The sequence below is a fragment of the Vulpes lagopus genome, chromosome 6 (assembly GCF_018345385.1).
Source record: "Vulpes lagopus strain Blue_001 chromosome 6, ASM1834538v1, whole genome shotgun sequence".
NCBI lineage: Eukaryota > Metazoa > Chordata > Mammalia > Carnivora > Canidae > Vulpes > Vulpes lagopus.
Window position 1 is genome coordinate 89,382,592 of NC_054829.1, and position 17,221 is coordinate 89,399,812.

Consider the following 17,221-nt stretch of genomic DNA (forward strand, 5'->3'; position numbering starts at 1 on the left):
GACCTGTAACAGTGCTGGGCAAGAAATTCAACAGCAATTGATTCCAAATAAATTTGAAAAAATAATATTTTCCTAAATTATGTATCTTCTTTTGCCAGAGATAAATGTGTGTATGTATGGGTTTCATTCTGACACTTGACACTCATTCTGAGGAGTCATCAGAAAGTAGTCATAGTAAATCATTTTGAGGTACAGAGTGTGCAACTCCAAGCATTGTATGAGTCAAAGCTGTGCAATGTTCTGAGGCAAATTGCCTAATGATTACACAGTTTTCTTAGGATAAAGAATTTATATATTAGGAATATTATTGAAGAGAAGTATAATTGAAAAAGATAAACTCTTGCTCTTCAGAACACTTGATACATTATATTTAAGTAAGGGTCAACAAGATGTATTGTCAGTAGCATGGGTACAGACAAATTGATTAAATTCTAGCTTTGCTACTCCAAGCTGCCTGACCTTGAACCCTGTAAAATAGGGATAAAAATAGTACTTACCCTATAGAATTTTTCTGAGAAGTAAGGATGATACTGTCACTATAAGTGCATAGTTAGGACAGAAAATTATGCCTACTACGTAATTATATTTAAGCATTTGTTAAGGAAATATTACTCTTTTATGAGGTTAAGCTTTATCATTGAGTTGTTCTGTGGTAAATACATGGACGCTGGCTATCCTGACAGGAAAGGGGAAAGTGAAAAACAAATTCTTTCTTTTACACTTACAATTTGCTCATTGGTAGTAAATTATTCTGGTGAATTGGAGCAGTGACTTCAAACATAGTTATGCATGATGCTTACAAGTTAATTATGCTGTAGACATATTCAGTAATTTTTATGTTCTAATTTTGAACAAAAATGTCTCTCTTAAATCTTTGGCGTTTGGGGGAACATTTGAAAATATGTTGCTTTCCTAGTGTTTTAAAATTGATTTTTTAAAATTAAAAGACCAAACAAAGATAGAAGTTCAGTAATTAAATGAAATAATTTTGATATATCAAACCGGGGAAAAAGTAACACAATTTCAATATTTAGGTCTTGCACCTCAGTTTATTAGAAGTCTGAAAGAAACATTTTGTAAAATACAGTTAATAATGGAGATCATTTCATATAATAGCTTATTTTCTGTGGTATAGTAAAAAGTTACATGACAAAGTGAGACTACCCAATTTTAAACCTAGAAATGATTTCCACTCTGCCACAAGATTTGCAGATGCCTGATGCAGAGGTCCCAGGAATTTTGATCCTTTTGGGTGTTCATGTACTTGTAACTACCTGGGAATAAATGAGAGTAGTGTTTAGAACCAAATCTAAGCTTAAGTAGTTCTTGTGACTTTCAAACACCTTCTCTTATTCTAAAACTACTTCTATGTGTATAACCCATAATCAAACGTCAGCTTCTTATGTCCAAGTCATTATTTATTTATTTATTTATTTAAGATTTTACTTATTTATTCAGGACACACACACACACACACACAGAGGCAGAGACACAGGCATTGAGTGGGAGATGCAGGCTCTATGCAGGGAGCCTGATGCAGGATTTGATCCCAGGTCTCCAGGATCACGCCCTGGTCTGAAGGCGGCACTAGACCCCTGAGCCACTGGGGCTGCACACTGAGTCAATGTTTTCATTAACTGGTGGTTGTGACAACTGACTGTTTCTACATGCAGTTGCAGCAGTTTTCTGTGAAACCCTTTCAGAATGTCCCTATTAGTGACCCTAATCTTGACAAAAAGAGTCCATCTGTCTAGAAAGAAATGGGACTTAAATTTTTAGTCAGCTTGGCTTTCAGTTCCAAGGAACAGAAGCTTATGATGGAATTCTCTGCGGTTCATGCAATACAATTAAACAAAGATTCTTTTCACAGAAGAACAAATTTTGCATATGAATTTATAGGTTGGTGGCTCAAATTATTATCTGCATCGTTGGTTGGAAGTTAGAGTAGAAAATACATGGATTTTTGAACTCATGGATGCTGGAAACTTACTTGAACATGTGATGCCTTGACATAGCTCATATTTTTAAAGTTGTATTATTATTAAATATTTTATGCACAGAGAGAGAGGGAGAGACATAGGCAAAAGCAGAATCTATGTGGGGAGCCTAATGAGGGACTAGATCCCAGGACCCCAGGATCACAAGCCAATGGCAGATGCTCAGTCATTGAACCATCCAGGTGCCCCTTTTAAGTTGTATTATGAAATAATTATCTGTTCCATAAATTTAACTTTTTTTTAAAATTTAGAAGTGAATAATTTTTCCATACATGATTAAAACTCTATGAGTACAGTGACATAATGTGAGCAATCAAAACTGGGGCTTTGTTTCACTCTCTGCTTTCTTGTAAAGCCAGTTTTTCCTGTCATGAGAGTTCAGTCTGAATAGTGAACCATTTGCTTTTGATGCAATTTGGAAAGTACAGAAATCATTCTACCTCAAACCAGGATTCCTACAATTTTATAGTATCTAAACTTGCCTTGGTGGTTTAATCACTTAGATTAAAAATTAAAAGCCCCTAGTAGTATGAAAATGCCTTAATTTGTGGTGCAGCCACTCTGGAAAACTGTGTGGAGGTTCCTCAAAGAGTTAAAAATAGACCTGCCCTACGACCCAGCAATTGCACTGTTGGGGATTTACCCCAAAGATTCAGATGCAATGAAACGCCGGGACACCCGCACCCCGATGTTTCTAGCAGCAATGTCCACAATAGCCAAACTGTGGAAGGAGCCTCGGTGTCCATCGAAAGATGAATGGATAAAGAAGATGTAGTTTATGTATACAATGGAATATTACTCAGCCATTAGAAACGACAAATACCCACCATTTGCTTCAACGTGGATGGAACTGGAGGGTATTTATTATGCTGAGTGCAGTAAGTCAATCGGAGAAGGACAAACAGTGTATGTTCTCATTCATTTGGGGAATATAAATAATAGTGAAAGGGAATATAAGGGAAGGGAGAAGAAATGTGTGGGAAATATCAGGAAGGGAGACAGAACATAAAGACTCCTAACTCTGGGAAACGAACTAGGGGTGGTGGAAGGGGAGGAGGGCGAGGGGTGGGGGTGAATGGGTGACGGGCACTGAGGGGGACACTTGACGGGATGAGCACTGGGTGTTATTCTGTATGTTGGTAAATTGAACACCAATAAAAATTAATTTATTAAAAAAAAAGAAAATGCATTAATTTGAAGGGAATCCATGAAATGAGAATGATCCGTTTAACAATTTGAGAACAATTTACTGAATCAGTCACTTACAATACCTCCTGAAAAAGTGATTTTTGTTTTTCCTTTAGGGAAATGAGAAGCATTCAGAAAATGAAATTTAATTTAATCTGATTAAATCATAAATATTGTTTGCCTGAAGGAATTACAAAAAATCCCATTGTTTTGACCACACATCTGTTTATCTCCTCTGTTTTTATGACTATACTTTAATTTTTGTTTTATTTTTTCTGTTTATAAAAGAAAAGTAACACTATAGAAAGTTTGGTAAATACTTTATTGGATAAAGAAGAAGGTGGAATTGTCTGTTGTCATATAACCCAAATTTTAATTTTTATATATTCACCTTTAGTATGGTGTAGTATATAAGCAATCTGCGTTGATAATGAGAAGAGGTTGCATTTTTATTTCACAAAGTTCAATATAATTAGCAAACCATATTAAATGATCTAACTTTTTAAAAATTTTTCTAATTAATCTTTCAAATGTGAACAAACAAGAACGATACTGCCCTATGAAAAGAGTGCATTGTGTTTTTGTTTTCCTAACATGTTTAAAAAGGTATTTGTTGCCTTATTAATGAAGAAGTATGGTAAAAACTTACATTGGCAGACAATTATGATTCTCACTTTATTTCCATTAATCTTATAGTGTAATTTGCTTTCAAAATCTACCAATAATGTAACATTCGTGTCAGAAATATTTGAAGTTTTTGTGAACTAACTAGGAATTTGTAAAGTGTTTTGTCAGGGCTATTAAATAAATGTCATTTTAAAGTATAGATTTCCTCATTTCCCCTGACATCCATACTCTTTTGTAAAATGTTCTAGGGCAACAAAAAATTATGATTTTTCCTTGAAAGACAAATGTGTAAACCCCACTAACTTTGGAGAATTTTTTTTAAACTTGAAATTTCCTTTTAATCTATATCATTAGGTTTATTTTAATGGCAAATATAATGTTTTCTCCTTTGGTCAGTTATAATCATATCATTGTTCAAAATTAATTTATGCATTTGTGACATGGTAAAATATGGAAATAATATCCAACAACTTACATACTAACTCATTATACAGAGTAGTTCACCTCATGATCATGACCATTGTGATATGTTTCTGATTTACTTTTTAGTATGGACTTTAGTATGGAAGAATATATTTTGTTTTGTCAGAATATAATGATCACATAAATATCCATTACATATTGATTCCCAGAAATTCTCTTCTCAGTGACTTGTTGCTAAGGTTTATTTCTTTTCTTTCTACCTCAGAATGAAGGATAGCCAAGGTGTATTCATTGTTTTGAAAAATCTGTACTTCCCTTTTATTATTCCATTCACTTTTTTTATACCTTAGCTGATTTTAAAAATATTGAAAAATAATTGACATACAATATTATATTAGTTTCAGGCATGTAACATAATGATTCTTCAATTCTATACATTACTCAGTGATCACCACACATTATCCATACAATGTCTTTCACCATATAACTTTATCATAATATTAACCATATTCCCTCTGCTGTACTTTTCATCTCCACCACTTATTTATTTTATAATTGGAAGTTTGTACTTCTTCATCTTTTTTGCCTATTTTGCCCATCTCCCACCCACTTACCCTTTGGCAACCACCAGTTCTCTGTATTTATGAGTCTGTTTTACTTCTTGTTTGTTCTTTTTGTTTTTGCTTGTTTGTTTGGTTAGATTCCAGATATAAGTGAAATCATATGGTTTTTATCTTTAACTTATTTCATTTAGCATAATAATTAATCTGATTAAATCATAATTCCATCTGTGTTGTCCCACATGGCGAAATCTCATTGTTTTATAGCTGAGTAGCATACCACTGAATGTGCAAGTGTGTGTGTATGTGTGTATATGTGTGCATATTTCACATCTTTTTTTCTCCATTTATCTAATGATTGATACTTGTGTTGATTCAGTGTCTTGGCTATCATAAATAATGCTGCAGGGGCAATTAGGTGGCTCAGTCAGTTAAGTGTCCAGCTCTTCATTTTGACTCAGGTCATGATCTCTGGGTCATGAGGTCCAGTCCCATGTCAGGCTCCCTGCTCAGCTGGGAGTCTGCTTAGGATTCTTTTTGTCCTTCTATTGCTGCCCCTACTTGTGCACTCTCTGTCTCTAAAATAAGTAAATGTTTAAAAAATAAATTTTGCTGCAATAGGTGTGCATATATCTTTTTGGAGTATTTCTTTTGCTTTGATTAAATACCCAGTAGTAGAATTGTTGTATCATATAGTATTTCAGTTTTGATATTTTTTTTGGGAATCACTATACTGTTTTCCACAGTGGTTGTACCAATTTATGTTTCTACCAACAGTGCATGAGGGTTCCCTTTTCTCCACATGCTCACTAACACTTGTTATTTCTTGTCTTTTTGATAGTGGCCATTCTGATTGGTTTGGGTGATATCCCTGATAATTAGTGATGTTGAACATCTTTTCATATGTCTTTTGGTCATCTGGTATGTCTTCTTTGGAAAAATGTCTTTTCAGTTCCTCTGCTCATTTTTAAACTGGATTGCGAGTCCTGGGATCGAGTCCCACATCAGGCTCCCTGCATGGAACCTGCTTCTCACTCTGCCTGTGTCTCTGCCTCTCTTTCTCTCTCTGTGTGTCTCTCTCATGAATAAATAAATAAACTGGATTGCTTTTTTGGCATTGAGTTTGTATAAATTCTTTACATATTTTGGGTACTAACCCCTTACTGGATATATCATTTACAAATATTTTCTCTATTCACTTATTTTGAAGTTAAAATTTCTCTACTTATTTGCCTAACTTGCACTTATTACCCTAATTATTGTATTTTGTGGTAAATAAAATTTAAAGTGTTAAAACTTGAGTGTAACTTAATGGCAGCTAAATGTAAGAGTTCTGTCATTTACATGGAGCTCCTTACCATGTATCTTTAGATCGGTGTATTGATTATTACTTTCATTATGTAAAAATTAATGAAGCTTATTTTGTATTGAGTTAGTTATCCTTTGTTTTTTAACATTAGTATCTTTGAGAGCAATGCCACTTGTTCTATCCTCTAGATAATAAAAATTAAGTATTGATACTAATATTACCCTCAGTAAACAAATGCTCCCTATTTTTGAAATTGTTTTCTTGTTCACCTACAGCCTTTTTCCTGCTCACTTCTCTCTTTTCTTTTTTAAAGATAACCTTATTTCTCCTCATAGAGATCTAGATAAATGCTTTTACTTAATCTGGTAGGAAGCTTACGGCTCTATCACTTGAGAAATATTTCTAAAAGAAGAAATTGAAGCTTTACTGAAAACTGGAGAGGAGGGGGCTATTTCTTTCTTGCCCACAGTAGAATACTACTGTTAAACATATTTCTTGGAACATATCAGTTAGTTTACTAAATATTTGTTGAATATATGAGTGGTATCCCAGAGGAATGAAATAATAATATAATTCTTAGTCTATTTCTTCACTAGCAGCACTTAAGGCAACAGTAGAAATTTAAAATATAATAGAGTTTTTTCCTCCCAACTATGATGGATTTGTTTGATAGAGACTCAAAGTTCATGCCAAGAATAAGTAGAGAAAATTAAATAAAACAAAAAGAAGAAGAAACAAAAATCTGTTTGATGGCATTGGACAAAGAAGAAACCAGATCCCTCCCTCCCTTTGACACATACTAGACACTAATGTTTGTCTCTTGAGTGCCACATGATTGCTTTAAATTCAGCTCTGCTTCTAGTGGTCATCTGTTTTATATCTCAGACTGCAGCCTTGAGCAGATTAGTAATTTAGCAAATATTTTTAGGGAAAACATGAAGAACCTTGAGGTCTTTTCTTATGCTTCTTTCACTTTGAGATCACAGTCCCATGCTTCTTGGATGACTTGCATGACCTTAATTGTATTTTTGCCTTCTCTTTCATTAATATGGCTATCACCTTTAGTGTTTTCCTTTTTCTGTATTGGGGAGGGGGTTAATTTATTGTTCACCTCCTAGTTCTTGAAATGAGCACTTAGATAGCAATTACTGACCTTTCATTTATAATCAATCCAAATATCACTTACATTGCTAGCAGTGTTCATTTCTTTGCTAATTTTTATTTTCACTGTCAAATTCCTTCCATAGAGATTCCATTTGTAATGTAATGTAATGACATTTGTAAATGTCATATGAGTTTATCACTGAGAAACAAGGGAGCAATGTAACTATATACTTTGAGGTCTTTGCTTAATCTGAGTAGCAGATGCATGGTGATCGGTCACTGATAGACTTTGAAAGAAGTAATGTGTGTGAGTCACTAATAATCATGATCCACATTTCTTATTTTGTGTAGTGATTTGTGGATTGAAGGGCTACTAGAGAAGTCTGTAATTTATACAATTACACATGGTAGATGTGCTATGCAGACTGAAATATGAATCATATTTTGGGGAGTTCCTGGTGTTATTTAACTGAACCTTGTAACTAAAATCTGTGCTTATCAGAATCATGTAAATTAAGAATTTACAATTATTTTATTAGTTATCAGTAAATCAAATTAAAGCCCCAGTGTGATGCCACTGTATGCTTATAGGAATAGCTGTGGTAGGCAGAATTCTAAGCTGACACATGAATCTAAACCTTGTATAATTTTTTCCACTGGGGAGATAGAACATCACTACTGTAATTATGTTATGTTTCATGGCAAAAGGGACTTTGTAGATGTAGTTAAGATTACTGATCAGTTGACTTTGAGCTGATCAAAAAGGAGATCATCTGTATGGGCCTAACCTAATTTAATGAAGCCTTTAAAAGCAGAGATTTTTTTCCCCCAGTTATTAGCAGCCAAAGATACCAGAGTGTGAGAAAAAAATTTGAAGCATGAGAGGGTTTCACTGTGAAGGATGTTCTTCATTGCTGAGATAAACAGGCCCTTGGCCACCAACCTGTGAGGAACTTCTAGTAGCTCAGAGTAGTCACTGACCAATAGCCAGCACGGAAAAGGAGACATGATTACTACTACTCCAAGAAACTAAATTTTGCTAAGTACCTCAATGAAATCAAAAGTGGATTCTTCCCCCAGATACTGTAGGTAAAGGCATGGCCTGGCTGCGAACCTGGTCTTGTGTGATCCTAATCAGAGAACTCAACTGAGCTCAGTAGACTTCTTATGTACAAAACTATGAAGTGACAAACGGGGTGCTGTTTAAACTGTTAAATTTGTGTTAAAATTTGTATACAGCAATAAAGAATTGGTGCAATATTAGAAATTTAAAACCAGCCAAACATGAGTGTTGATATAGATGTGCAGCACTGAAACTCTTGTTTTGGGGAATGAAAACTAATGCAATAAGTTGAGAAAACTGTTTAGCAGTATCTACTCCAGCTGAAGGTGAAACATTTGGACACATCTTAATAGCAATTCCTAGATATTTTTCAGTGCAAATTTATTGGTGCACCAAAGGAAAAAAAGAAGTGCATGTATATTTATAGACACTTCAGAATAGCCTCAGACCAGAGCAGTCTAAATGTCCATTACCAATAAAACGTATAAACATATTGTAGCATATTCATTCAGGGGACTGCCGCACAGCTCTGTGAGTGAACAAAGTGCTTTTTCACATGAGTGAGTCTTACAAATGTATATTGAATGAAATAAGCCATACATAAAACAGTGCACACACATAAGAGTGTGATTTCCTTCATACAAAAGTCAGAGATAGGCCAACCTAATCTATGGTTATTCAAGTAATAAAAACAGTTAAATTTGGAGGCTACAGCAGTGATTGAGAAGAGGAACTGCAGGGAATTTTAGGGTGCTCGTAATGCTTATTGCTGCTGCTGCTGCTTAAACAGGTGCGTTCATTTTGCCAAGGTTCATTTAATTATATATGATTCATGCACTTATTCTTTAATGATGTTAAATGATGGACTATAAAGCATTGGCAACACCTTTTCCACTGTGTGGCTTGAAAAAAAAATTGCCTAGGGTCATTCAGCTAGCGAGGGGAAAGACAAGAGTGGAAAATGATAATTCGGGATAATTTGATGATAATTATGATAATTAATGTTTTAGTTGAATTATCTCTTTCATTTGACTGAATTTTTTTAAAAAGAGGAAAAGGGAAAGTGAGAATAGTCAATAAATAATTTTGACATTTACAATTAATTTTTTTAATAAAACAGTTTGCCGGGAGGATTCATACCACTCTGTAGTCTCATGTGCTGCTGTCGTTCTCACTCCTCTGGAACCAACAATAGAAAAGAAGAAAAGAGAAGAACTAAAATTTCCTGAATCTTCTAAACAGTAAGTTATTTGTTTATTTTTTCAGAACTTTGTAAAACTAATTAGATAACTGATGAGACTTGGATTGCTCAGATATTATGATTTATAATACATATGTTAATACTAGTATATTGCAAGGTCAGAAATAACTTTGTACAATATTTTAAAAATCAATCTACCCTTTCCTGTCTCAAAGAATAGCTTCTGCATCCTCTACCTTTATGTGTTTGAACTATAAACCCTTCAAGTTTCATTCTATTACCTTATCTTAGGGACATGAAGCACTTTATTTAACACTGTAACACTGTGATTGTGGGTACATCTGCAACTTCACAGACGGCGCATTGGTTCAACATCAGGAATGGGATGGGAAGGAAAGCACAATAACAAGAAAGTTGGAAGATGGGAAATTGGTGGTGGAATGCGTCATGAACAATGTCACCTGTACACGGATCTATGAAAAAGTAGAGTAAAAATTCCATCATCATTTTGGACAGGAATTAGCTGTGAGGATGAACAAGCTCAGTTCAATGAGCAAATCTCCATACTGCTTTTTTTTTTCATTACTGTGTTCAATTATCTTTACCACAAACATTTTACATGCAAAATGTAAATGTTCTTAGATGGCTTATTTTGTAGTCATTGGCTTTAATTGTCTAAAATGTGACCAGTTTTTAATATAAGCTTCTTAACTTAAAGTTGGTTTGCATCTTATAAGAAATGAAAGTTATTTTAACTATTTTAAGTAAATTACTTGAAATTAGAACTTTACACTAGTCACTCTTTCTATATATTTTGCTATTTAGACAGATCAAGTTTCACTTAAATTTAGATTTGATCTTACGTCAAATAAATTATATATATTTTTTCTTACAAAGAATTAAATTCCTGGTAACAAATGTAAGCTACATGAACCTGAAATATCAGATGAATTAGGATATTTCTAGGTATGCATTACATAAATGAAAAGAGAAAGTTTACTGTTATTTTCCAGTGAAACTCATGCCATTCTCACTCTAAAGTCTCAGATTGGAGACTATGTGATGTATGGTGTTGCCATGGATTTCTTGCTGACCACCGTATGAGACAGGTAGTAGCTACCTTGAAGCACCTACTATTTTTCCCCATTGGTTTACACTGTATCATACTTGTTTGATCCTGAGGTATTTCTCCTGGATAAGCTCCTGAGGATAGAGTTTCCTGGAACTCTGGATAGTATCTGATATTCTTTGTGAAATCAATTAGAAAATTCCTTAATGTTACAATCAATAATGTTGAATTCAAATGAACCAATATATGTATTTGATAGCATGAAGTTGCCAGTATTAATATTCTCATTATAGAGAAAAGAGATATTAACTAATTTAGAAAGTAATGATTGTAATTCAGTTTTAATACAATTTAAAAGTAAAAACAATTTAGCTGCTCTTTATATAGTCTAATTTTTAGGTTCCAAGTTTTTTGTCTAATAGGAAAATTACATCTTGTATATGTCAGTCGAATAACATTAGAAAACTCAGTGCATTTTCTGTAATCTATATGAGTTTACATAAGTTACCTACCTATATATTTATAAATAGGATCTTAAATTCTTTTAATTATCTTTTAGTGCTTCTGCTTAAAACTGGGAATAGTATTATTTTCTTGCACAAAAATACCTTTTTTCAGTCTTTAGCTACTTCATAAATATTTATTCTTCTGTATTCTGAGATGTATATTAAAGCAAACTATTACCTGGCTCCCCATCTTTTTTTTCTGTTACCCTGCATCCACTCTGATATTCCTCTGTATTGAATCTACTTTCTTATCAAACATTCTCCCTTAACAATATCATTCATTTATTCATATAGGTTTTGTTATTATTATTATTTTTGTATTTCTGAGTCAGAGAGATGTTGGTTAGAATCTTAATTCTGCTACTATATGTGTGTGTGTGTGTGTGTGTGTGTGTGTGGAAATTGGAGACCTTTTACTTAAACACTTAGTGCTTTCTTTTTTTCATCTGCTAATTGGGGTGATATCAACATCCTTTTATAGTCATTGTATTAAGTGAAGTGAAACTTATAAAGGACCCAAAATCTAAAAATCCACAGAAGTATTAGTTATGTTGTGCCTCCCATAGCTTCAATTATCAATATTACCAATGACTTACAGATATAAGTATATATATATATAAGTATATATATATATATATATTAAAGAAAAAGAAGAATATATATTCTTTTTAATCTTTTTAAGGCTTTTCTGAGTGCAAGTCTAATATTTTAGAGGTGCTAACCTGACTTGTTTAAGTATCCTTCTGGAATCTTAACTATAAACTATAGTTTATAATTAGAACTTTACACTAGTCACTCTTTCTATAGATAGATAGAGCCGTATGAGAGTATGCCTAAGACCAAATTAATGATTCCTGTAGCCTCCTTAAACATTGATTCTTCTGACATCTATGTTTATGTTAAGCTACCATTGTTCTTCTCTTCTTTTTTTTAAAAAAAATATTTATTTATTTATTTGAGAGAGAGAGAGAGAGAGAGTGAGCAAGAGAGATAGCATGAGCAGGGAGACAGGCAGAAGGAGAGACAAAAGCAGGCTCACCACTGAACAGGGAGCCTGATGTGGGGGTTGATCCCTGGACTGCAGGATTATGACCTAAGCCAAAGGCAGACACTTAACTGACTGATCCACCCAGGTGCCCCTGTTTTTCTTTTCTTTAAAATCTCCTGAGAGGAGGGGCGAGATGGCGGAAGAGTAGGGTCCCCAAGTCACCTGTCCCCACCAAATTACCTAGATAACCTTTGAATCATCCTGAAAATCTACGAATTCGGCCTGAGATTTAAAGAGAGACCAGCTGGAACGCTACAGTGAGAAGAGTTCGCGCTTCTATCCAGATAGGAGACGGGAAAAAGGAATAAAGAAACAAAAGGCCTCCAAGGGGGAGGGGCCACGCGAGGAGCCGGGCTGAGGCTGGGGCGAGTGTCCCCAGGACAGGAGAGCCCCGTCCCGGAGGAGCAGGAGCTGCACCAACCTTCCCCGCGGAAAGGGGCTCGCAGGGAGTTAGAGCAGGACCCAGGAGGGCGGGGATGCCCTCGGGCTCCCGGGGACACTAACAGGCACCTGCGCCCCGGGAGAGTGCGCCGAGCTCCCTAAGGGCTGCAGCGCTCGGCGGGACCCGGAGCAGCTCGGAGGGGCTCGGGCGGCGGCTCCGCGGAGGGGGCTGCGGGGCGGAGCGCGAATCCAACAGCGCAGGCCCCGGAGCACAGGGCGCCGGGACACAGCCCAGGATCCGGCCTCCCCCGGGACAGGCAGAGGCCGGGAGGGCCCAGGACAGCGAGGACGCTCCTGCCCCGAGCTGAGCAGATCAGCGGCCCCGCCCCGGAGCCTCCAGGCCCTGCAGACGGAGAGCCCCGGAGCTACTGCGGGAGCTGACTCTAGGGCTGCAGAGCTGGCCCCGCCACTGTGGCTTCCTCCTGGGGCCTCCCGGGGGGGAACAACCCCCGACTGAGCCCTGCACCAGGCAGGGGCAGAGCAGCTCCCCCAAGTGCTAACACCTGAAAATCAGCACAACAGGCCCCTCCCCCAGAAGACCAGCTAGATGGACCAGTTCCAGGGGAAGTCAAGGGACTTCCAGTATACAGAATCAGAAGATGTTGTTGTTTTTTTTCTTTTTGATTTCTGTTTGGTTCCTCCACCCTTTTTTTCCCTTTCTTTCTTTTTCTTTCTCTTCTCCTTCTCTTTTTTTTCTTCCTTTTTTCTTTTTTTCTTTTTCTCTTTTCTTTCCTTCTTTCTCTCCTCTCTTTTTCTCCTTTTCCCAATACAACTTGTTTTTGGCCACTCTGCACTGAGCAAAATGACTAGAAGGAAAACCTCAACTCAAAGGAAATAATCAGAAACAGTCCTCTCTCCCACAGACTTACAAAATTTGGATTACAATTCAATGTCAGAAAGCCAATTCAGAAGCACTATTATACAGCTACTGGTGGCTCTAGAAAAAAGCATAAAGGACTCAAGACTTCATGACTGCAGAATTTAGATCCAATCAGGCAGAAATTAAAAATCAATTGAATGAGATGCAATCCAAACTAGAAGTCCTAATGATGAGGGTTAATGAGGTAGAAGAACGAGTGAGTGGCATCGAAGACAAGTTGATGGCAAAGAGGGAAACTGAGGAAAAACTGACAATTAGAAGACCATGAGGATAGATTAAGGGAAATAAATGACAGCCTGAGGAAGAAAAACCTACATTTAATTGGGGATCCCGAGGGCGCCAAAAGGGCCAGAGGGCCAGAATATGTATTTGAACAAATCATAGCTGAAAACGTTCCTAATCTGGGAAGGAAAAAAGCCATTCAGATCCAGGAGATAGGGAGATCCCCCCCTAAAATCAATAAAAACCATTCAACACCTCGACATTTAATAATTAAGCTTGGAAACTCCAAAGATAAAGAGAAGATCCTTAAAGCAGCAAGAGACAAGAAATCCCTGACTTTTATGGGGAGGAGTATTGGGGTAACAGCAGACGTCTCCACAGAGACCTGGCAGGCCAGAGAGGGCTGGCAGGATATATTCAGAGTCCTAAATGAGAAAAACATGCAACCAAGAATACTTTATCCAGCAAGGCTCTCATTCAGAATGGAAGGAGAGATAACGAGCTTCCAAAACAGGCAGGAACTGAAAGAATATGTGAACTCCAAACCAGCTCTGCAAGAAATTTTAAGGAGGACTCTTAAAAATTCCCCTTTAAGAAGGAGTCCAATGGAACAATCCACAAAAACAAGGACTGAATAGATATCATGATGACACTAAACTCATATCTTTCAATAGTAATTCTGAACGTGAATGGCCTTAATGACCCAATCAAAAGGTGCAGGGTCTCAGACTGGATAAAAAAGCAGGACCCATCTATTTGCTGTCTACCAGAGACTCATTTTAGACAGAAGGACACCTACAGCCTGAAAATAAAAGGTTGGAGAACCACTGACCATTCAAATGGTCCTCAAAAGAAAGGAGGGGTAGCCATCCTTATATCAGATAAACTAAAATTTACCCCGAAGACTGTAGTGAGAGATGAAGAGGGACAGTATTTCATACTTAAAGGATCTATCCAACAAGAGGACTTAACAATCATCAATATATATGCTCCGAATGTGGGAGCTGCCAAATATATCAATCAATTAATAACCAAAGTTAAGGTATACTTAGATAATAATATACTTATACTTGTTGACTTCAATCTAGCGCTTTCTACACTCGGTAGGTCTTCTAAACACAACATCTCCAAAGAAACAAGAGCTTTAAATGATACACTGGACCAGATGGACTTCACAGATATCTACAGAACTTTACATCCAAACTCAACTGAATACACATTCTTCTCAAGTGTACATGGAACTTTCTCTAGAATAGACCAGATACTGGGTCACATATTGGGTCTGAACCGATACAAAAGATTGGGATCGTCCCCTGCATATTCTCAGACCATAATGCTTTGAAATTAGAACTAAATCACAACAAGAAGTTTGGAAGGAGTTCAAACACGTGGAGATTAAGGACCATCCTGCTGGGATCCCTGGGTGGCACAGTGGTTTAGCGCCTGCCTTTGCCCCAGGGCGCGATCCTGGAGACCCAGGATCGAATCCCACGTCGGGCTCCCGGTGCATGGAGCCTGCTTCTCCGTCTGCCTATGTCTCTGCCTCTCTCTCTCTCTCTCTCTGTGTGACTATCATAAATAAATAAAAATTAAAAAAAAAAAGGACCATCCTGCTAAAAGATGAAAGAGCCAACTAGGAAATTAAGGAAGAATTAAAAAGATTCATGGAAACTAATGAAAATGAAGATACAACCATTCAAAATCTAAGGGATGCAGCAAAAGCAGTCCTAAGGGGGAAATACATCGCAATACAAGATTCCATCCAAAAACTGGAAAGAACTCAAATATAAAAGCTTACACCTAAAGGTGCTAGAGAAAAAACAGCAAATAGATCCTACACCCAGCAGAAAAATAGAGTTAATAAAGATTCGAGCAGAACTCAATGAAATCGAGACCAGAAGAATGGTGGAACAGATCAACAAAATCAGGAGTTGGTTCTTTGAAAGAATTAATAAGATAGATAAACCATTAGCCAGCTTGATTAAAAAGAAGAGAGAGAAGACTCAAATTAATAAAATCATGAATGAGAAAGTAGAGAGATCGCTACCAACACCAAAGAAATACAAACAATTTTAAAAACATATTATGAACAGCTATACGCCAATAAATTAGGAAATCTAGAAGAAATGGACGCATTCCTGAAAAGCCACAAACTAGCAAAACTGGAGCAGGAAGAAATAGAAAACCTGAGCAGGTCAATAACCAGGGAGGAAATTGAAGCAGTCATCAAAAACCTCCCAAGACACAAGAGTCCAGGGCCAGATGGCTTCCCGGGGAATTCTATCAAACGTTTAAAGAAGAAACCATACCTATTCTACTAAAGCTGTTTGGAAAGATTGAAAGAGATGGAGTACTTCCAAATTCATTCTATGAGGCCAGCATCAGCTTAATTCCAAAACCAAACAAAGACCCCACCAAAAAGGAGAATTATAGACCAATATCCCTGATGAACATGGATGCAGAAATTCTCAACAAGATATTAGCCAATAGGATGCAACAGTACATTAAGAAAATTATTCACCATGACCAAGTCGGATTTATCCCCAGGACACAAGGCTGATTCAACACTCGTAAAACAATGTGATTGGTCATATCAGCAAGAGAAAAAGCAAGAACCTTATGATCCTCTCATTAGATGCAGAGAAAGCATTTGACAAAATACAGCATCCATTCCTGATCAAAACTCTTCAGAGTGTAGGGATAGAGGGAACATTCCTCGACATCTTAAAAGCCATTTTCGAAAAGCCCACAGCAAATATCATTCTCAATGGGGAAGCACCTTTCCCCTAAGATCAGGAACAAGACAGGGATGTCCACTGTCACCACTGCTATTCAACATAGTACTGGAAGTCCTCGCCTCAGCAATCAGACAACAAAAAGACATTAAAGGCATTCGAATTGGCAAAGAAGAAGTCAAATTCTCCCTCTTTGCCGATGACATGATACTCTACATAGAAAACCCAAAAGCCTCCACCCCAAGATTGCTAGAACTCATACAGCAGTTTGGTAGCATCGCAGGAAACAAAATCAATGCCCAGAAGTCAGTGGCATTTCTATACACTAACAATGAGACTGAAGAAAGAGAAATTAAGGAGTCGATCCCATTTACAATTGCACCCAAAAGCATAAGATACCTAGGAATAAAGCTAACCAAAGACGTAAAGGATCTATACCCTAAAAACTATAGAACACTTCTGAAAAAAATTGAGGAAGACACAGAGATGGAAAAATATTCCATGCTCATGGATTGGCAAAATTAATATTGTGAAAATGTCAATGTTACCCAGGGCAATTTACATGTTTAATGCAGTCCCTATCAAAATACCATGGACTTTCTTCAGAGAGTTAGAACAAATTATTTTAAAATTTGTGTGGAATCAGGAAAGACCTTGAATAGCCAGGGGAATTTTAAAAAAGAAAACCATAGCTGGGGGCATCACAATGCCAGATTTCAGGTTGTACTACAAAGCTGTGGTCATCAAGACAGTGTGGTACTGGCACAAAAACAGACACATAGATCAATGGAACAGAATAGAGAATCCAGAAGTGGGCCCTGAACTTTATGGTCAACTAATATTTGATA

The 17,221-nt window shown here is 36.6% G+C and overlaps 1 protein-coding gene across 5 annotated transcripts in view; it reads left to right on the forward strand.

Annotated features, from left to right (window-relative positions):
- The window catches only part of CCSER1 (coiled-coil serine rich protein 1), an 880,050-nt gene that overhangs the window by 318,645 nt on the left and 544,184 nt on the right, over positions 1 to 17,221 (forward strand). For all 5 annotated transcript variants that reach the window (XM_041759585.1, XM_041759583.1, XM_041759581.1 and 2 more), the window contains one exon: positions 9,392 to 9,512. In XM_041759585.1, the coding sequence (XP_041615519.1) occupies positions 9,392 to 9,512 (121 nt within the window). The remainder of the gene's footprint in view (positions 1 to 9,391; positions 9,513 to 17,221) is intronic.